This window comes from Carassius carassius, chromosome 27 (assembly GCF_963082965.1).
Source record: "Carassius carassius chromosome 27, fCarCar2.1, whole genome shotgun sequence".
NCBI lineage: Eukaryota > Metazoa > Chordata > Actinopteri > Cypriniformes > Cyprinidae > Carassius > Carassius carassius.
In genome coordinates, this window is record NC_081781.1 from 25,621,937 (window position 1) to 25,645,341 (window position 23,405).

The 23,405-nt window shown below is 40.5% G+C and overlaps 1 protein-coding gene across 18 annotated transcripts in view; it reads left to right on the forward strand.

Moving 5' to 3' along the window:
- The window catches only part of nrxn3b (neurexin 3b), a 366,662-nt gene that overhangs the window by 97,154 nt on the left and 246,103 nt on the right, over positions 1-23,405 (forward strand). For all 18 annotated transcript variants that reach the window (XR_009424222.1, XR_009424223.1, XR_009424224.1 and 15 more), the window contains one exon: positions 18,458-18,896. Coding sequence is in view for 15 of the 18 variants with exons in the window: in XM_059513243.1 (XP_059369226.1) it covers positions 18,458-18,896 (439 nt within the window). In the remaining 3 variants the exon portion in view is untranslated. The remainder of the gene's footprint in view (positions 1-18,457; positions 18,897-23,405) is intronic.

Consider the following 23,405-nt stretch of genomic DNA (forward strand, 5'->3'; position numbering starts at 1 on the left):
TTGACAATTGTAGGCAGGTATATTACAAAAATGCAGTTATGTATGTACATGTATATTATGTGCAAAATGTAAGTGTATACTAAGTATGTGTGTTAGATAAATTAAGTGTATGTGTATATAAATATAAAGTGTAGTGTGTTCAGTGTGTATCAGCTGTTCATAAGATGGATTGCCTGAGGGAAGAAACTGTTCCTGTGTCTGGTCGTTCTGGTGCTCAGTGCTCTGTAGCGTCGACCAGATGGCAACAGTTCAAAGAGGGAGTGTGCTGGATGTGAGGGGTCCAGAGTGATTTTAACAGCCCTTTTGCTCACTCTGGATAAGTACAGTTCTTGAATAGATGGGAGAGTTGAACCGATGATTCGCTCAGCAGTCCGGACTACCCTCTGTAGTCTTCTGAGGTCAGATTTAGAAGCTGATCTGAACCAGACAGTTACTGAAGTGCAGAGGATGGATTCGATGATGGTGGAGTAGAACTGTTTCAGCAGATCCTGTGGTAGGTTAAACTTCCTCAGCTGGCGAAGGAAGTACAACCTCTGCTGGGCCTATTTCACAATGGAGTCAATGTGAATGTCCCACTTCAGGTCCTGAGAGATAGTGGTGCCCAGGAACCTGAATGACTCCACTGCAGTCACAGTGCTGTTCATGATGGTGAGTGGGGGGAGTGCAGGGGGTTTCTCCTGAAGTCCACAGTCATCTCCACTGTTTTGAGCGTGTTAAGCTCCAGGTTGTTGAGAGTGCACCAGACAGCCAGCTCTTTAACCTCCTGTCTGTAAGCAGACTCGTCACCGTCCTGAATGAGGCCGATGAGTGTGGTGTCATCTGCAAACTTCAGGAGCTTGACAGAGGGGTCCTTAGATGTGCAATCATTAGTGTACAGGGAGAAGAGCAGTGGGGAGAGAACGCAGCCCTGGGGAGCTCCGGTGCTGATTGTACGGGTGCTGGATATTTTCGGGGGCTGGTGTATTTTCCCAGCCTCACTAGCAGCTGCCTGTCTGTCAGGAAGCTGTTGATCCACTGACAGACGGAGGTGGGCACGGAGAGCTGAGTTAGTTTGGGCAGGAGGAGGTTTGGCATGATCGTGTTAAAAGCCGAGCTGAAGTCCACAAACAGGATCCTCAGATAGGTCCCCGGTCTGTCTAGGTGTTGCAGAACATAATGCAGTCCAATGTTTACTGCATCGTCCACAGACCTGTTTGCTCTGTAGGCAAACTGAAGAGGATCTAGCAAGGGTCCAGTGATGTCCTTCAGGTGGGCCAGCACCAGTTTTTCAAATGACTTCATGACTACGGATGTTAAAGCCACAGGCCTGTAGTCATTTAGTCCTGTAATTTTGGGTTTCTTTGGGATGGGGATGATGGTGGAGCGTTTGAAGCATGAAGGAACTTCGCACAGCTCCAGCGATCTGTTGAAGATCTTTGTGAAGATGGGGGCCAGCTGGTCAGCACAGGATTTCAGACAGGCTGGTGTAACACAATCTGGGCCTGGTGCTTTTTTCCTTTTCTGCTTCCGGAAGACCTGGCGCACCGCATCCTCGCTGATCTGTATTGCAGGTGTGGGGGAGAGGGGGGATGCAGGAGGTGTGAATGGTGAGAGTGCTTGATTGGAGAGGTGTTCAGGATGGGTTGCAGGAGCTGTTAATGGTGTGAACGGTTGTTTGGAGAGGCATTCAGGGTTGGTTGCAGGAGTTGTTATTGGTGTGAACGGTTGTGTGGAGAGGTGTTCAGGGCAGGTGATGGGTGTTCTTTCAAACCTGCAGTAAAACTCGTTCAGATCGTCTGCCAGTCGTTGTTTTTCCACAGTGCTGGTGTCTTGTAATTGGTGATCTTCTTTAGACTTTTCCACAAATGTGTTGTGTGGTCAGAAATTGTGTGACAAGTAAAGGTTTTGTGTGTAAGCAGTAAAAAAAACTTGAAAGTGCTGGTGCTATCTTTATTTAAAATAAATACGACTTAGTTTGATATTTAGTTTACTGACTAACATTAATATATTTTTAAGATGTGGCTTAGGTGTCTGAATACATTTTGGGACCACACACCAGTCCTAAGGGTCCTTTAAAAAAAAAAAAGAAATTTAATGAATGAATGAATGAATGAATAAATAAGCAAGCTTCCCACTGATGCATGGTTTGTTAGGATATTACAATATTTGGCTGAGATACAACTATTGAATATAAAAAAAAAACTAAATATTGATAAAATCGCATTTGAAGTTGTGCAAATGAAGTTCTTATCAATGCATCTTATCAAATGACAATGTATATTTCAACCCATACAATGTATTGTTGGCAGTTTCTACAAATATAGTCCAGGGTCACATTTTGAAATGCATAAACATGACTTTTGTTGGGTTTGTTTTGTTGATTTTAAAGTCAAAATCATAGAATGTACCATTTTATGACAATGGTTTAATATGTTTTGCCAGATTTGTTGACTTGTAAGGCTGAATTGACGAGGAGCTACAGCATCATTAGGAATATGTACTGTATATGCGCAGATGACCAGGTCATGCAAGCGGTTTATTGCAAAATAAATAATATAGAGCTGAGAGACATTACATAAATATGTATGTCAGATATATTTCCGTGGCCACATACATATTTATTCACACAAAGCTATAATGATTATGAATAAAACTAAGCCTGTTTTGCCCAGTGATTTTCAATATAACTGTGGGGGAGTGAGTGAAGACAGTGGGTGTAAAGTCAGCTGTTCTATTTTAAATAAAAATTGAAAATGAATTTGATACAGGATGAGCGGTCCATGTATGCACATGATCCCGGCTGTTGTTACTTACTTTCCATGGCTCAGGCAAACAATATACTGTAAGATTCAGGAATCTAGAGACATGTTTTGAAATAATTTTTTTTTTTTTACTATTTCAAACTTTTAAATTGGCAGACAAGTTTAAAAATTGTGCTTACACTATGAGATACAATGGCCTGATTTTGTTCTAAATGACATCACACCAGCTTTAAGTATATTTACTTAAAGGTGCTCTAAGCGATGCCGGGAGTCGTAACTTCTTGTTGACGTTCAAATTGTTGTCAAACAAAATGGAGGCTAGCTAGACCCTCCCTCCTCCTCATCCGTGCACTAATCCCCCAAACCCCACCCCCAAATCTTTCTTGTCGGTTACTGGCTGGAACAGTTTGTTATGTTTTGTGGTGCGGGTGAGCCCAGTTTGTTTTTCTTGTTGTTTGTGGAGCCTGTGGTGTCTAGAGAGACCCTGCTTTTTTACAGTGTGTTCAGGGGGCAAGCAGCTAGCGGATAGTGAGGAGATGTTTGCTGGATTTGACAAAAAATGTTTTGGCCTAAAAAATATGTGACATCACTTAGAGCACTTTTTTTTTCACTTTTAAGTCAGCTAATCAAGGCATGTCATGTGTCACTATATGTGTCCTAAAATCAGCTAAAAATATATGTATGGAATCATAGGCTGAAGCAAAAAAGAAGCTGTGCCCATAATACACTACAAGGTTTTCTGTGAAACCGGTCAATGCCTAAAAAATCTAAAGGCTTGCTCTTACTTTCAGCAACTAGCAAAAATCTACGTAAATGTTTTGTAATGTAATCTAGCCAACAGACTCACAAACTTAAATGTACAATGGACTTCTGTCAACTACGATAAAGTTTATTTTATTTTAAATTACAAGTAAGCTTATGTTCACTGAAATATTAAACATTAAATAATAAAATAAAATATTGATTTCATAAGGAATATTTGTAATGTATATTCAGTGCAATGCATTTAAATAATTGAAAGCTTTAAGAAAATATTTTATTACTAAATATCATCTTGAATCTCCTGAAATGCAGATCTAAATGTAGTTCTAAATGTAGTTAAGACCATCACATTTGTTATACTTTGGTGAGCTCATTAAATCAAAATTTTAATTACTTTTTGGAAGCAACAGTGTGCCAACAGTGTGCATTTTTCATGATCTGCATTATGGTTGTGCACCTGTTTCTCATTAGTTTGGATATGCATGCTTTATACCTTTGTTTTATACTGTATATAGATTTATTGACAGTCTGTATGTGATATGAAGTCTTTTTTGTTGTTGTTGTTGCTACAGTTCCTAGTGGCTGTTTTCATTTACGAAATTTCACTGGTGGCTCTATCATTAGATGTAATTATGGAACATAGACTGTGTAACCCACTGGAGCCAAATAGCTGTTTCACGCAGTAAAAATCCTGCCTCAGCTAAATTGACATTCATGGCTTCTTTCAGGAAATTTACCACCTCCAGAAGCAGATTCCATTAGGAGTTGCCAGCACATAGACATGCACATACACATGCACAGACACAAGCAAACACAACACTCGTGGTTCACAGTACCCGACACACACGGGTGGTCTATAATAACCATCATAATGAAAGGTCACCTTGTCTCTTATGTTTAATCTGCCACTGGTTTTTCCTCTGCTATATCTCTATCCCCAGTACGACTATTAATATCAGTCGTGTAGCTGTGGATGCTCATATGCCTTTCCCTGTCACCTTCTAAAACATAGCCTGTGCCAAAAGTGATGAAAGACTTGCCAAGTTAGAAATACCCAAGGAGTACAAAAAAGGCCAGGCACTTCATTTCAGTTAAAGCCAGGGTGAGTGTAGCAAAAATGTCCTCTGAGATAGGTATCATCATCCCTCATTTAAACTCTGTTTCATGACAACACTGTTGAAGGGTCTCAACTTTCTGGCATACATTTCCTGTAATGTCAACTGCTCACTTGTCAGACTCATCTGTAATACTCAGGTAGCTTCAACAGTTAGAACTGGCTCAATTGGTTCATTTTGAGTTGACGTGACAACGCATCTGGTGTAGACACGGTCAGACAGTGTCTGCTCTATCCAGCTCTTAAGGCCAAATGTGGTTCTCTTGATGGATGGTTAGATACATGATGGGCTAATGTAGAAAAAAATAATAACTTGAGGTCTTCCCAGCATTAAGGTAATCCTGTTTGTTTTGTAATTAAGGGAAAACATATTTTCTCAGGTACATATTTGTCTGGTAAATGATGAATGCACCACCCCCATCCCCTACCCCCTTTTTTATTGCATTACATGGTATATTATATGTTTGGGGATGACAGACTGATAAGCAGACATGCTATTTATGACTGGATGTAACTTCTCGGATACATATGTAACTCTCGTTCCTAACTCTCTAAAGGAGGGAACAGAGACGTCACATCAGTGACTGACAAATTGGGATCTCACTTCGAGAGACCAATCTATTTCGAGTGAAAACTAAATGGCCAATGCACATTGGCATGATATTATTGCATCAGGCTGCAGCTGATCACAGCGTGATCATGAAAAGGCTGCAGGTGCAACTCGTACCAGGTTTTTGCTGAGGAGCCGGACAGGTGACCCGGCCACTCAACGGTGGTACAGCAGCTGTGGTGATGGGATATTTCATTTCCCTCCTTCAGGGAATGAGGGTTACATACAAATCCAAGACGTTCCCTTTCAGTCGGCTACTCTCTACGTCACATCGTATTGGTATTCCCTACCAAAGCACCATGGATGCAATGGTCACATTCTTGCGTCTTAAGTGCCCTTTGAGATGGTTCAACGCAAGGCGCACTGCTAATAACTCTAGGCAATTTATATGCCAGTGCAGATAGGGGCCTGTCCAAAACCCCGACACTCTGTTAATGTTGTACAACCCGAATTCCGGAAAAGTTGGGACGTTTTTTAAATTTTAATAAAATGAAAACTAAAAGACTTTCAAATCACATGAGCCAATATTTTATTCACAATAGAACATAGATAACATAGCAAATGTTTAAACTGAGAAAGTTTACAATTTTATGCACAAAATTAGCTAATTTCAATTTTGATTTCTGCTACAGGTCTCAAAATAGTTGGGACGGGGCATGTTTACCATGGTGTAGCATCTCCTTTTCTTTTCAAAACAGTTTGAAGACGTCTGGCCATTGAGGCTATGAGTTGCTGGAGTTTTGCTGTTGGAATTTGCTGTCCCATTCTTGCCTTATATAGATTTCCAGCTGCTGAAGAGTTCGTGGTCGTCTTTGACGTATTTTTCGTTTAATGATGCGCCAAATGTTCTCTATAGGTGAAAGATCTGGACTGCAGGCAGGCCAGGTTAGCACCCGGACTCTTCTATGACGAAGCCATGCTGTTGTTATAGCTGCAGTATGTGGTTTTGCATTGTCCTGCTGAAATAAACAAGGCCTTCCCTGAAATAGACGTTGTTTGGAGGGAAGCATATTTTGCTCTAAAACCTTTATATACCTTTCAGCATTCACAGAGCCTTCCAAAACATGCAAGCTGCCCATACCGTATGCACTTATGCACCCCCATACCATCAGAGATGCTGGCTTTTGAACTGAACGCTGATAACATGCTGGAAGGTCTCCCTCCTCTTTAGCCCGGAGGACACGGCGTCTGTGATTTCCAACAAGAATGTCAAATTTGGACTCGTCTGACCATAAAACACTATTCCACTTTGAAATAGTCCATTTTAAATGAGCCTTGGCCCACAGGACACGACGGCGCTTCTGGACCATGTTCACATATGGCTTCCTTTTTGCATGATAGAGCTTTAGTTGGCATCTGCTGATGGCACGGCGGATTGTGTTTACCGACAGTGGTTTCTGAAAGTATTCCTGGGCCCATTTAGTAATGTCATTGACACAATCATGCCGATGAGTGATGCAGTGTCGTCTGAGAGCCCGAAGACCACGGGCATCCAATAAAGGTCTCCAGCCTTGTCCCTTACGCACAGAGATTTCTCCAGTTTCTCTAAATCTTTTGATGATGTTATGCACTGTAGATGATGAGATTTGCAAAACCTTTGCAATTTGACGTTGAGGAACATTGTTTTTAAAGTTTTCCACAATTTTTTTACGCAGTCTTTCACAGATTGGAGAGCCTCTGCCCATCTTTACTTCTGAGAGACTCTGCTTCTCTAAGACAAAGCTTTTATAGCTAATCATGTTACAGACCTGATATCAATTAACTTAATTAATCACTAGATGTTCTCCCAGCTGAATCTTTTCAAAACTGCTTGCTTTTTTAGCCATTTGTTGTCCCCGTGCCAACTTTTTTGAGACCTGTAGCAGGCATTAAATTTTAAATGAGCTAATTAAGTGGATAAAAGTGTAAAATTTCTCAGTCTAAACATTTGCTACGTTAGTTTTCATTTTATTAAAATTTAAAAAACGTCCCAACTTTTCTGGAATTCGGGTTGTACATGGCCCCCCAGCAGGTGGTGGAGGCTTCCGTGTAAACCACCGCATGCCCGGAGACCTGTTCCAAGAGCACTTCTGCGTGGAGAAACATAAGATCTGACCACGGGGTGAAGGTTTGGCAACAGGCTGGTGTAACTTGGACCCGATGAGTGCCATGCTGCCACGTCCACCTGGGGACTTGGCCATGAAGCCAGTGCTGAAGCAGTCTCATATGCAATAACTCTTGCCCTGTTAGTGCCGCTGCAGCTGCTATATGTCTCAGGAACCTCTGAAATAGTTTCAGTTTGACCACCATCCTGCCCTTGAATGAATTCAAGCAGGTCTTCACTGACCATGAATGTTCCTGTCCTGTCGGCATGTTGTCTGTTCAACCAAAATCAACTCCATACCGAAAAAAGAGATCTTCTGCATCGGGGAGAGTTTGCTCTTTTCCCCACTGACCCGCTGACCCAACAGGGTGAGGTGCTGGAGCCCATCGAGTTCAGGGATGCGTACACCCTGCTATCTGAGGGGAACAAGAGCCCCCTCTGTGACATTCGTGAAGACACGAGGAGACAGAGACAGCCCGAAGAGCAGGACCTTGTTCTGGTATACCCATTCTTCGAACGCAAACTGCAAAAATGGTCTGTGGTCCAGAAGGATCAACACATGAAAGAATGCGTCCTTCAGGTCGATCGCTGTAAACCAATCTTAGGAACGGATGCACCCAAAGATGCCTCTCTGCATTAACATCTTGAATGGTAACCGATGAAGGGCACGGTTCAAGACATGCAGGTCCAAGATTGGTCGTAACCCACCACTTTCTTGGGTATAATGAAGTAAGGGCTGAAAAACCCCGTCTACATATCGGCTGGAGGGACTGGCTCTATCACATCATCCACCAGTAGGTTTGTGATCCCCTGATGCAAGACAGGAGCATCGGCCACCTTCACTGTTGTGAAGCAGATGCCACTGAACTTGGGAGGATGCCGGGCAAACTAAGTCACATAGCCAAGGCTGATGGGCTGCAGAAGACCGCGAGATGGGCTGGGTGGATCAGGAAGAGGTGCCTTCACCATCCCCAAAGAGCAGCTTCCTCCCTCTCTGTGTCGGACATCCCTGGGCCTCTTTCTCTTCCGCTCACCGGGTGGATGCAGGGGGCTGCCCTCGGCGACAAGCAGGCCGGGGCACTGCGGACGGTGGAATAATTGGAGGCAGCAGGTGTCCGGCTGTGAAGGGTGTGATGAATTGCCTCAGTCTGCTTCTGTGCAGCCGAGAGCTGCTGGGCCAGGCACTGAATAGGTCACCGAATAAGCCGGTCTGGAACACAGGAGCATTAAAGAACCAAGCTTTGTCGGCATCCCTCATATCGACCAAACACTGCAAGAGATGGTATTCCTGGACCACAAGTGTGGACATGACCACACTCCTCCCTTCTTGAGGAGAAGGACGGTTTGCCCTGAGGGGTGGAGGTAGTATTAGGACACAACTGCTTCACAAACAACTACTCCACCGGGCTCCTCATGCACCTCCGGGATCCAATCATCCAGCCTCAGGGGCTCGGGACACAGTGGAGATTTCCATTTGAGCCCTACCCTCTCCGTGGCCCGGGCATAGCTGTTATTTCTGGATCCAATTTAGGCATTGCTACAGTCCCAGAGAACAGCAACGCAGCTGAATCTTCCTCTCCAGAAAGCTCTGGCTCACCCTCCAATTCAGCTATCAATATCTGGTCATCGGGAGGAGTGCCAAAAGATACTGCTGGTATACTTCTTGTAGAGGCCCTAGCACGTTTCATTGGAAGCTCAACTGGTTGAGGAGTGCATGAGGAGCAATGGTCCCCCAAGGGTTGGTTCCCTGGAGGGGTTACCATCACTGTTACCCTCTGACTGCCCGTGCTACTGCCTGAAGTAGCCGCCGTCTGACTGACGCCATGAAGAGAACTAAATCAAGACAGAGGCAATAGAGCTCCACCCCTTTGAGGAATGAGAACATGCAATGAGAACATGACTCATCCTCAAATGCCACCTCAGCGTGCTAAATACCCAGGCACGTGAAGCAGCGATTGTGACCATTGCCCAGCGCCAGGTAACGACCGCATCCAGAAATGCCTGAGTGATATGTTGTCTATAGCAAGACCCACATTGTCTTTACAAAGATCTAACGTCAAGTTTGCCACACAACGTTGTCTTTAAAAAGACGCTCCTATAAATTATCTTTTAACGTGAAAAGCTCTTTCAGTGTGCTGAAGCGCATAGGGGAGATGGCCGCCTGCAACACAAATAGTGCAGCCTGATGTGTGCAACCCACTCGAATGTGTCACCAACACAATAATATTAAGCAACCCATTCAAGACAATATTTTCCAGTTTTTGATTATTCTGAAATTTTGTTGGACATTCTATACAGAGATGCAGCTGTATTGTTCAAATGAACAGACACAGAGTCAGAACAGAACAGAACGAGTCAATATTTCGTTCGTTATCTGGCTCGGCTCGGTGTTCATCTTCAGTTCTCTCTTCACAGCAGTGTCAGTGTACTGTTTGAGTAAATGAATTACTCCAGGATATTGATTTATTTTGACTCAGAGGGAGTGTCAGCCACGTTAAAAAAGTTAGCAGCTTAAGTAATTTGTGGATTAATGCTTATTGGAGACCGCACTCAAAACAGACCCGGAAGAGAAGACAATGCTGAATAAAGTCGTAGTTTTTGTTATTTTTGGACCAAAATGTATTTCCGATGCTTCAACAAATTCTACCTGACCCTCTGATGTCACATGGACTACTTTGATGATATTTTAATTACGTTTCTGGACATGGACAGTATACCGTACATACATTTTCAATGGAGGGACAGAAAGCTCTCGGACTAAATCTAATGCCGCGTTTCCACTGCAGGATCTTTGCCCAGGAACTAGAGACTTTGGCCTGGTACTCGGTGTGTTTCCACCGCAGGAACCAGGAACTAAATAAAGTTCCAGGTAAAAAAATGCCCCTCAGAAAGTCCCAGCTGGCCAGGTAGTACTTTTTCAAAGTTCCGGAACTTTCGGGGGCGGGACTTGAGCGCTAAACATGCTGATTGGTTGAGTTCACGCAGCATTGGTTGGGTTCAACCACCATTTATTCGGATCATTTTCAAAATATTACTTTTATTGTTTCATGAAGAGAAATTTTAAAAGTATTTCAAGCGAGAATGTAGTTGTTTAAAACTCAAATCTGTGGTTTATTTATAAAGACAGCGCCTATTTAAAAATGTGTTTCGCCGATCTCGGAGACATGAGCTCCACGCGATCAGCGGGAGCTCAGTCCTCATGTATCCTCCAAGAGCATCCTCACCTCGGCTAGACTTTCTGATATGTGCCGCTGGCTCTGATGTCTCTTTAGTGGTTAAACATAAAATATAATTCGTTTTGGGTAAATCTAACAGGTTATATTTGGTCTGTATTCAATTTATCTATATGTTAAAATGAAAATAAAAAAGGCAAATTGATATAATATTTAGTTTCATTGTAATGACTGTATATACACAGTTCCCTGAACTAAGTACATTTCTGCAGCTGTTATTATGTTTAAATGAAAATGAAAGGAGGCAGTGGTACTTGATATCCTATTTCGTTTTATTGTAAATATACAGAGAGGAAAATTGCAGTAGCTAAGACGAGCTGACTGAAGTTATCAAGTACGGTGCTGTTTGCAGATTTACCGGATTTGCGTCGTCGCGGACATCACCCTCCCGAGTCGAATGCGCAAAGGATGCATGTCCAAAACCAGCATACTTTGTATTGAGAAACGCACGCAGACCTACGTCACCAGTCTATTTGCCTAATCTTCCCGGTACTTTACACTGTGGTGGAAACGCAGAAAGCAACAGGTCTGGGGAGAAAAAAGTTCCTTGGAAAAAAAGTTCCTGGTACAAATGTTCCGGTTAATTTCGGTGGAAACGCGGCATAAAATATCTTAAACTGTGTTCAGAAGATGAACCAAGGTCTTACAAGTTTGGAACGACATGAGGGTGAGTCATTAATGACATAATAATCATTTTTGGGTGAACTAACCCTTTAAGTTCTGTGTGTGTGGCTTTTCATCTTGCGAATGCCTGTTCCCTTCTAAACAAAACTGATTAACTACTTCTCCTCATCCACACCAACATTGGCTATTCAAACTCTTCTGAACTGTGCTTCACTGAAACCTGTCAGAGTGATTCCGGAAAACACGCTTCATCTGCTGAGCTACCAGCTGTTCAGAGGGGATCTTATAACAGAGTTAACAGGGAAAATGAGAGGTGGTAGATTGTGTTTCTTCATCAACAAAAGTTGGTGTTCAGATGTAACAATGCTGAAAAAGGAATGCTGTCCTAACTTAGAGGCACTCTTCTCTTCATCTTTTTTCACAGAGACTGTAACTTCATTTATCAGTTTCTGTGAGGATACTGTATGTGCATCCCCACCAGGACATTCTTATCATGTAATAATGATAAACCATGGTTTACTGGGAAACTCAAACAGCTTTGTCACGCCAAAGAGGATGCTTACAGAAGTGGGGATAAAATCTTGTTTAACTAGGCTAGGAACAGATTAACAAAGGAGATCAGAGTGGCTAAAAAACTTACTTACTTACTTACTTAACTCTGGAAGGTTAAGAAAACAGTTTTCAGACAACGATCTGGTGTCAGTATGGACTGGTTTCAAGAACATCATCTTGCAAAAGACACCACCCCCACAGCCTGTGGAGAATCAACAACTGGCTGACAATCTGAATGTGTTTTATTGTTGACTTGAAAAGGCCTCTCAGGATCTAAAGAGGGACACTTACATACGGTAGACACTAAAAAGGCCCAGCAGAAGTTGTGTCTTTCTTCGCCAGATGAGGAAATTCAACCTGCCACAGGAGCTGCAGAAACAGTTCTACTCTGTTATCATTGAGTCTGTTCTGTGTTCATCCATAACTCTCTGGTTTGTTTCAGCTACCAAATCAGACATCATGAGACTACACTGTACAGTTAGGACTGCTAAAAGATTATCCGTGCCCCTCTGCCCAGCCTCCAAGATCTCTACATCTCCAGAGTTAGGACAAGGGCTAAAGGAATCACTCTGGACCCTTTACTCTTTACTCTTCAAACTGTCTCCTTCTGGTCGGCGCTACAAAACAGCCACCACAGGCTTTATTCAGCCTGAACAATAAACTTTCAGAATTATACATTGTCCAACACAACAGACATATTTATATGCAGAATCCAAAATGTGTTCACTTGTAACACTGCACACCTTATAAATAACATATCTGCACACTTATAACATATCTGTACATTTATAAAAAAAAATACATTTGTTTCTATAGTTCTATTTCTGAATATAGTAGATATATAGTAGATAATATTTAATTTCTTTTTTTTTAGTATTATATCCAATCCCTACTGTTATATTCCTATGCAAGCATCTCAATAAATTAGAATACTGTGGAAAAGTTCATTTATTTCAGTAATTCAACTGAAATTGTGAAACACCCTTTGTGAGAAGCAGTTAAATCAGCGGGAGTTAAAAGCAGATCGTAAGTGTATTTATTTCTTGTCTCATTAGTATTTAGTGCAGTTGTCGTTGCTAGGAAACACTTTTTTACTTGTTTACTGTGTTGAGACTTGCTGCATTTGGTCTCGTACTCTATCGCATACGTTGTCAGTGTTGTGCGCTTGCTTAGACCTTTGTTGTGATAAACAGTAAAGTGCTTTCAGCTTAATTCAATTTCCGTTTTGTTGGGTTTAAAAAAGATTAGTTTACCGCGGCAGCGGTCACTGCAGCCCTCCAGTTAAGCCCTCCTCGTGTGAAGACCATCGACTCTACCGTGCGACTCGACCGGGCAGGGACAGCGGCAGGGAATATAAGTATTGCTATGATTAATCTCTTTTTCTTTCTCTTGTTTCATTTCTGTTTCAGTTGTTTTTTGTTTATAACCAAATTTTACTATGTGTTTCCAGATCCCTACTATCACTACCACTCGCAAACCACACATCACACAATGTAGACAGCGCAATCTTAACAATCTGCACACTTTGCCTACATCTGCTAATACAGTACTTTCTTTTTCTATTGGTCTCTGGAATTGCCAGTCTGCTGTAAACAAAGCCGATTTCATTACTTCTATTATTAGTCATTCAAAGCTTAATCTCATGGCTCTAACAGAGACCTGGATCAAACCAGAGGACACTGCTACACCTGCAGCGCTCTCCAATATTTTCTCATTTTCCCACTCCCCCCGTTTGACTGGAAGAGGTGGAGGTACTGGTCTTCTCATCTCTAATGATTGGAAATTTAATTCTTTACCATCTTTGGGTATCAACAGCTCCTTTGAATCTCATTCAGTTACTGTTACCTACCCTTTTAAAATACATTTTGTAGTTGTCTATCGACCCCCAGGACCACTGGGCAACTTTTTGGATGAATTAGATGTGTTGCTATCAATCTTTTCTGAGGATGGTACTCCCCTAGTTATGCTTGGAGATTTCAACATCCATCTAGATAAACCTCTGTTTGCTGATTTCCACACTCTGCTTGCCTCTTTTGATCTCAACCGAGTGTCAACTACTGCTACTCACAAATCAGGCAACCAACTGGACCTTATTTATACATGACACTGCTCTACTGATCATGTTCTGGTTACTCCATTGCACACGTCAGATCACTTCCTCCTCACTCTTAACCTCAACATGGTCCCTGACTCATCACTTACCCCTCCACATGTCATCTTTCACCCTCCCGGCTATCTGCAATGGTTTCATCTTCACTTCCTTCCCCTAAACTGTTTGCATCTTTGGATGCTAACAGTGCTACTGATACTTTCTGCTCCACTCTTACATCTTGTTTAGACAGTGTTTGCCCCTTATCTTCCAGGCCAGCCCGTAACACCCGTTCTGCCACTTGGTTATCTGATGTTCTACGCGAACACCGTTCTAAGCTTAGAGCTGCTGAAAGGGTGTGGCGCAAGTCCAAAAATACTACTGACCTTAATGTGTATCAGTCACTCCTATCTTCTTTCTCTGCCAATGTCTCCACTGCTAAAATGACATACTACCATAACAAAATTAAAAATTCGTCTAACTCTATCATACTTTTTAAAACATTTTCCTCACTTCTTTGTCCTCCTCGTCCCCTTCCTGCTTCATCTCTAATAGCTGACGACTTTGCAACCTTTTTCATTAATAAAATTAATTATTAAATTAATCACCAGCAAACTTACAATCATTTACATCCTTCTCTTCACTCTCTGAGGCAGAAGTCTCAAAACTCATCCTTTCTAATCACCCTACTACTTGCTCGCTTGATCCTATTCCATCTCATCTCCTTCAAGCCATTTCTCCTGCAGTTGTATCTGCACTCACTCACATCATCAACACATCCCTCCACACTGGTGTTTTTCCCTCATTATTTAGACATGTATAACTCCACTACTTAAGAAACCCAACCTCAACCCATCTCTTTTAGAGAACTACAGACCAGTTTCCCTTCTTCCTTTCATTGCAAAAACACTTGAACGAGCTGTGTTCAACCAAGTCTCTACATTTCTCACACACAACAACCTCCTTGACAGCAACCAATCTGGCTTCAGAAGTGGACATTCAACTGAGACTCTCAGTTGTTGAAGCTCTAAGACTGGCAAGAGCAGAATCCAAATCTTCAGTACTTATCCTGCTTGATCTGTCCGCTGCTTTTGACACTGTTAACCACCAGATCCTCCTATCAACCCTACTGGCAAAAAGCATCTCAGGAACCACACTTCAGTGGTTTGAGTCTTACCTATCAGATAGGTCCTTCAAAGTATCTTGGAGAGGTGAGATGTCCAAGTCACATCATCTGACTACTGGGGTGCCTCAAGGCTCAGTTCTTGGACCACTTCTCTTCTCTGTCTACATGGCATCATTAGGTTCTGTCATTCAGAAACATGGCTTTTCATACCACTGCTATGCTAATGACACTCAACTCTACCTCTCATTCCATCCTGATGATCCGACGGTAGCTATTCGCATCTCAGCTTGTCTAACAGACATTTCTTCCTGGATGATGGACCATCACCTTCAACTCACTCTGCAAGTGAACGTCGCTTGATTATACCATCCCAAAGAAGCACAAAGTCACTTTTACGGACTTTTAAATTAAATGTTCCCTACTGGTGGAATGACCTCCCCAACTCAATCTGGGGAGTCCTTAGCCATCTTCAAGAATCGGCTTAAAACACATCTCTTCCATTTTTATTTGACCCTCTAACTTCAACACTCACTATTCTAATTATATTCTTAAAAAAAAATCTAACTACCTTTCTAATCTTTTTGTATTATATTTTCTTTTCATTTATTATGCAATTGTATGTGTGTGTGTGTGTGTGTGTGTGTGTGTGTGTGTGTGTGTGTGTGTGTGTGTGTGTGTGTGTTTGTGTGTGTGTGTATGTGTAAAGATCTCTAACACTAGCTTGCTCTATTCTTTTTTTATTCTATCTGTTTTCTTTTTTTTATTATATTATTTAAAATCCCATGCTACTTGTACTGTGTTAACCTAACTGAGACTTGTTATAGCACTTATATATCATTGCTCTTTTTGTTGTTTTTGATTGCTTCCACTGTCCTCATCTCTAAGTCGCTTTGGAAAAAAGCGTCTTCTAAATGAATAAATGTAAATGTAAATCAATTCAGTGCACAAATACTGAAGTAGTTTAAGACTGGTTCTTTTAATTGTGATGATTTTGGCTCACATTTAACAAAAACCCACCGATTCGTAAAAAAAAGAAAGTTAGTTAAAGCAGCTCTGCCTCTTCTTATACTCATGTTTCTTAAACGGATGTTAAATAAATTATTTCAAATAAACAATGTTACGAAAGTTAGGCATCGCTGATATTTGACTAGAGTTGCTAGATAACTAAAAAATTTCAGTTTCTGGGGTAGTTTAAATCCTTTAAATAACAGTTGTTAAATAACTTTTCTTTTTGCTTGTAAGCTCTTCTCTGAATGAGGTTCCTTTGTTGAAACAATGGATGATTCCTCAGATGTTTGCCTTCTTGAACAATCAGTCATGTTAATGTTGCTCATTAGTTATGGCTACAAGCTGTCAGAAATATTAACACACCTCTGATTGCTCCATGTTTGTGATATGATAGCTGGACCTTCTTCTCTTTGTTTACAGATGTGGCATTACCACACAAAGATTAATGACGCAAGACTGACATGACCTAAAAAATGTGTCCCGTCAGCTCAAATGATATATAATAATTATAAGCTTACTGTTGTGAGGTGTAAGGCATGGATAGAATTTAGTACACTGCTTTCACTATTCTTGCTCAATTAATATATTCTTGTTCACTAAGATATGTGATGCTCTGATAAAAAGGACTAGTTAACAATAATTTAGTTCCAAAATGTTACAACCCTTATGATTTGTATGGAATTATAATGTTGTTAACATGGATATGTTACTAAAATATATTCTTAGTTACAATGCAATGTTAGTTGGTGCTTCTCCCTATATGTCTATATGTTTCTACTTAGTGGCACTTCTCATTAATCCTGGGCCTAATGCAGCAGCAAGAACTCTATAACATGCTGAGACACTGAGCCTAGATAGATGAGGGTCCACTGCCCACTCCCAGAGCCTGATCAATACACAGAGGGAGAGAGTCAAGACAGAGAGCCTATAAAGTTGTTAAAGGCTAGCTTTGATTACAAATGGCACTCTGGGGACAGAGGATGGCCCCCAGATAAGGTGATAAAGCGAGGGTGTAGCTTTAGATAATGTATCTGAGTCTGTGGACTTCCCTACCCACACCATCTTTCTGCACATTATTTTCCATTATACTGCTATTGATCTGCTAGAGGTAATGGTCATTGGAATCATAACCTGAGGCATAACTACATTCCAGCCTGAGAAAAGTTCATTGGAGAAAAGGAACAGAAGCGCTGAGGAAACATTTTCTGGGCTTAGGCTTTGAAGAGGGGTTTGTATTTTTGTTTCACTAGGGACTGTGAAAGATTTTTTTAATTTAATTTTTCTGTCAACAATTGTAGCATAACTTTAGTGGCTTGAAATTGTAATTGTGATGTCAGGATGTTAGGAATCCTCTTTATGATGGGATTTATTTGAAAGCATGCATACATAAGTGGCCATTTCATTCAATGAAATGCACTGGTGTGTGTAGTTTTCTTTTTGTGCTGATGTGTTTCCTATTGAAACAGGAAGTTGGGAAGGGACATATTGAAGATCTTAGACAAAGACATTTATCTTGCCCTAATCTCAGAGCTCATGGTAGGTCTGCATTGAAAGGTTGGTATGTTAATGTTAATACTATTTCACACAAGAAAATGAATAGGATCGTTTACTTCTGGAAACCTTCTGCTCTACTGGCATTTCTCGCAACACAGACACTTAGGAATCATGGGATAACCAAGGTTGATAGTAGGCCAGTGTTAATCCAGGCCAGATTATAGGTAGAGAAAAGAAATAAGATAATGATAGTGTCACTGAAATATCTTTCCACAGTTCATCATGCTCTCTCTTTCTCTGCAGTAGTATGAAGTACGAAGGGCACCTGTGTTGATTTACTGTCAAATCTTCCAGGATTATCTGTAATCCTGGAGCTTTAAAATCTGTTTGCTGACAGCTGTGTTCTCTAACAGAACTGCTGTTTGCTGTGCACATAGTGTCCTATATTGCAGCAAGAGTTCTTTCTTTAAGGGGTAAAAAAGGGAAAAACCTTTTAATTTTCTGCTTGAGTGAATTTCAATTTACAGTTCTTCTCGGTTTGTATTGTGTTTTATTTGGCTATAATGCATAGCTGACTCTATATATGAGTCTTTGCCTTGGTAAATAGGCACAATATCACAGCACATCCTTTGAATGTCTTCTAATGTATTCTAGTGTATCACTGGATTTTGCTCTTCAATAGCTGTTATTTTTACCAATAGGTCCAGGGCATATACTGTAATTGATAAAAAACAGAGCAGCCAGGCACATTTTTTTTCCCCACAGATTTTATTCAGCCTGAACAATATTATAAAAATGTTTATATAAAAACACAATATAAAAACTGTTTAAAAGCAAACAATCTATTTTTATTTTGAATTTATGAATTGAGGTTATTATATATATATATATATAAATCGACATTGCCATTTATAATAATAATAATAATAATAATAATCATCACAATAGTAGAGGCTGCTCTGATTTTTAGGTTATCCTATATTCATTTGCAATTACCCATGATGTGTTTTTCCAATTCTAGGTGGTCTACAAAAACAACGACATACGACTGGAACTCTCTCGCCTGGCCCGCATTGCAGACCCGAAGATGAAGCTTCAGGGAGACGTGGTGTTTAAATGCGAGAATGTTCCCACCCTAGACCCTATCTCCTTTGAGACACCAGAATCCTTCCTCAGCCTGCCCAAGTGGAACACCAAGCGTGTGGGCTCCATTTCCTTTGACTTTCGCACTTCAGAGCCCAACGGACTAATCCTTTTCACTCAAGGTAAGCCACAAGACAAGAAAGATTCTCATAGCCAGAGGAGCAACAGAGTGGACTTCTTCGCTGTGGAACTTTTAGATGGAAATTTTTATCTTCTGCTGGACATGGGATCAGGAACGATTAAAGTCAAAGCCACGCAGAGTAAGGTCAATGATGGAGCCTGGCACCATGTGGATATCCAGAGAGATGGAAGATCAGGTGAGTAGATTAATTTTCTCCAGATTACCTTACTGCTTTTTATATATATATATATATATATATATATATATATATATATATATATATATATATATATATATATATATATATATGTTTGTGTAACTTATTTCAAAAAGTGAAACTTTCTTATATTGAAAGTTTAAAACATTTCAAAAGTTTTTTTTTATTTTTTTATTTTATTGATGATTAGAGCTTACAGCTCATGAAAGTCAAAAATCCAGTCTCAAAATATTAGAATATTTACATTTGAGTTTCAGTAAATGACCATCCCCACAGAATAAATTCTGGGTATCTTTGAAACCACAATAATGGGAAAAAGACTGCTGACTTGGCAATGGTCCAGATGACAATCATTGATACCCTCCAAAAAAGAGGGATAAGTCCAAAAAGGTAATTATTGAAAGGGGTGGAACATATTGCTGTATCAAAGCATATTGAATGCAAAGTTGACTGGAAGGAAGAAATCGGGTAGGAAAATGTGCACAAGCAACAGGGATGACCGCAAGCTTTAGAATGTTGTCAAGCAAATTAAAACATTTGGGAGAGCTTCACAAGGAGTGGACTGAAACTGGAGTCATTGCATCAAGAGTGAGATACTCAGACGTCTTCAGTTAATGGGCTACTAAGCCACTTCTGAAACAGAAACGTCAGAAGAATCTTACCTGAGCTAAGAGGAAAAAGAACTGGGCTGTTACTTAGTGGTCCAAAGTCCTCTTTTCAGAAAAAGTAAATTTTGCATTAAATTTGGATATCAAGATCTGGAGTTTGGGGGAAGATTGGAGAGGCAAAGTATCCAAGCTGCTTGAAGTCCAGTGTAAAGTTTCCAAAGTTAGTGATGATTAGGTGTGGCGTGACCTCTGCTGGTGTTGGTCCATTTTATGTTTTGTCAAGTCCAAAAAGTCAATTCAGCTGTCTACCAGGAGATTTTGGAGCACTTTATGCTTCCATCTGCTGGCAGACTTTATGGAGATGCTGATTACCTTTTCCAGCAGGATTTTGGCACCTGCCCACAGTGCTTAAACAGTTTTTCTGACCATGGTATGACTGTGCTTGATTAGCCAGCCAACATACCTGATCTGAATCCCATATGGAATCTGTAGAATATTTTCAAGCAAAAGATGAGAAACATTTGATCCAACAATACAGATAAGCTGAAGGCTCAATAGTGCCTCAGCAGTGCCACAGGCTGATTGCTTCTCGCCTCACTGATGCTGTAAAAGGAGGCCAGACCAAGTATTGACTGCATAAATTAACATACTTTAAAGAACTTACACTTTTCTCTTTTGCAAATCCTTTTAATATAATTATTATTATTGATTTTAGGAAATAATCTAATATTTTGAGATACTGTATTTTTTACTTTCATTAGCTGTAAGCTCTAATCATGAAAAAAAATAGTAATGAATGAATCTAGAATATATAAAAGTTTCACTTTTTGAAGTAATTTACAAAAAAAAAAAACTTGTTCACGATATTATATATTTTTTAGATGCATTTTTTTTTAAAGCATTAAGGTACTTGAGGATGTGTCATGTAGTGAATTATTTTGTGTGTGTGCGTGTGTATGCCTAATGACACCCTTTAGACATGACTTTATTCACAATATTTTTTTGCAAAATATGTTATAAAGTATAAGTAAAAATATAAGTTTTCGCCACTAGATGGTGTTTATTCAAAACGAACAAAGGAGTAGTTTGATAATGATGTGACTGAGTGTGGAATCATCCCCAAAGCCTATGCAATCCGACGGGTCTCGGGTAGAATTCATGTTTATGGATGAGCTAATGTATTAAAAATTTCTTAACATTGTAGTATGAAGCAAGGTGTGGTTGAAAGCCATCAAAGCGAAACAAGGCCACTAAAGCAATTGCTAATGAGAGACGAGAGTGACACGGCTCAAAAGCAGCAGAGTTTTTATTATGCCACACTGGCATAGTTGACCACTGGTCATACTTATGTTGGGTAAAGCAGTGCTGTTTTGTCATTCAGGATACATTTAAAAGTTCTGTTATAATGCTACTCTGTGCAGTTTTCACATGTCAAATAAAACGCAAAACATATTAATTATTTGGTATTTCCATGTTTTCTACTAAACAAAACCCGGAAATCGAGGGTGCATGACAGGCAGGTGACACAATGACCAGGGACAAGTCACTATTTAAAATAGGTATTTTTTTCTGGATTTAAACATTCTTCGAAACATTTAGGATAATGTAAGTATACAAGTCAACAGAATATATAACACCGTTCTAATGATTTCTAGATATTTTAATGAAAAATTACATATTATTGTGCCTTTAATTGTGGAGCTTAAAAAGTTACTCCTTTTTTTAATCAGAGTGTCAAATTTGAAAGGGTGTTGGGGTTACTTTTGCAAAGCTTTAAAATGACATCTAAATTGCCAACAAATTGTCAGTAAAAAGAAGCTGATAATGTAGCACTTTTATCCACAAAATAATTTATTTTAACAGGGTTGACACGTTGTGAGACGTGCAGATCTATGTGCAAGCTTTTATTACACAGAGACATGGTCATAACAGGCATTGGTCAAACACCGGCAAACAGGTATATAGTGGTCAAGACACAAGAATATTCCTGGGGCAAGCGTGGGTTTCGATTAATGAATAATATTCAGAGGGCTAAGCAAGAAGGGAATCCAGTATCCAGAGCAAAGTGTCAAAACACGAGTAACAGGGCAAGGCAAGCAAATGGCTAAACTATGAAAACTAGAATCTGAAACAAGACTATGAAAACGATAAAATAAAACAAGACTATGAAAACAAACTTGGAATGGCTTGGTATCACAGCTATCGCTAGGAGAAGGATATGTGCAGAACTATACTCGGCAGTGTGTGAGAGGAAGTCCAGTGCTTATAAAGCTTGTCTGATGATTGTGCTGTGTGTGCGTGATTGGTCTCAGGTGCATGGTGTGATTGTTATCAGGTGAATGTGACTGGTGCAATGGAGCATGGGAAATGTAGTCCATAGGGGTGTAACGGTACACAAAAATCACGGTTCGGTACGTACCTCGGTTTTAAAGTCATGGTTCGGTTCATTTTACAGTAAGGGAAAGAAATGCAAACATTAAACTGCAGGTTATTACTATACACGTTTTTTTTTTTAAATACTTTTTAATAAAATATATATATAAAATAAAAAAAAGAATAAGAAATAAAATACTGCTGCAAAGTTCTCCACTAAATAAAATACTCTCAGTCTCAAACCAATATCATATAATAAAATATAATGAAAAATATAAATAAATAACTATGATTACATTGCAGCATTACCAATCTCAGCTTGTAGGCCTGCTTCACCAGAACCGTGCCGTGCCTGCTGCTGTAGGTGACATAGAGGGAGACCGCCGACAGACCAGGCTCTTGTCTTCATGACAACAATATCTATACTTCATGTTGAGCATAAATATAAAGCCTACTGATAAAGGACACCGTCAACAGTATTGACGGCAAAATAGACTATGTTTGACAGGTGCAATATTTGAAAATATGTTTAAAAAATAAATTATTAAATATAATTATTAATTTATTTTTTAAATTACATTTATATCCGAATTTGTCAACCTATAGACTTTCAAACATCAAAGTGTCATGAATTAATATGTATTTGCGTACAAAATGACATATAAACATATTTTCCTATTCTATTTTGCCTGGAAACGCTTCCAACACGCTTGCGTGTCACGTGAAAAATAGGCGTCGGTTCTATTTCTAGCATGCACGCGTCTCACGCAGGCAGTCTGCAAGCTCTAACCTGTTAACATGGGAGCCGAATTAAAAACGGACACGCCACGCAGCTGAGACGCTTGTGCCACGCAGCAAGTGTGTCACCGGCCTTAGAATCAGCTGCAGGGCGGGATTTGCGCTGAACGCGGAGACTTCCGCCACTTAATATGTTCGTTTGGAAACACGAAAATGTACTTATATTCCGCGCACAAAATATTGCATTCCGTCATTCGGTACACACGTGCACCGTAACGAAAGCCCTGTACCGAAACGGTCCGGTACGAATACACGTACCGTTACACCCCTAGTAGTCCAGAATGTACTGTTAAGTGTGAGAGTCTGTGTTGTGGATGATGACCTCTGGTGGTGAATAAACGGAACACTGTAAGTGTCCGAACCCCCTGGATTGTGTAGTGTGTGCGCACAAACATCGTAGAAGTCTCAGACATGACTCTGGGATGTGGACTCAAGGGCATGCGAGGCCGGAGTAGCATCGACATCCAAACTATAGAATCTGACAAATGTGTGTGGAGAGGACCAACCTGCCGCATCAAACACTTGCTGCAAGGGCGCACCTCTTGCTAAAGCCATTGAAGATGCAACCCCACTGGTTGAATGGACACTAACTCCTAGAGGCCAAGTTTGACCACGCACCTCTTAGGATAGGGCAATAGCATTCCTCACCCAATGTGAAACTGTTTGCCTGGTAGCAGCTGCACCCCTGGTTGCGGACCCCCATGGCATA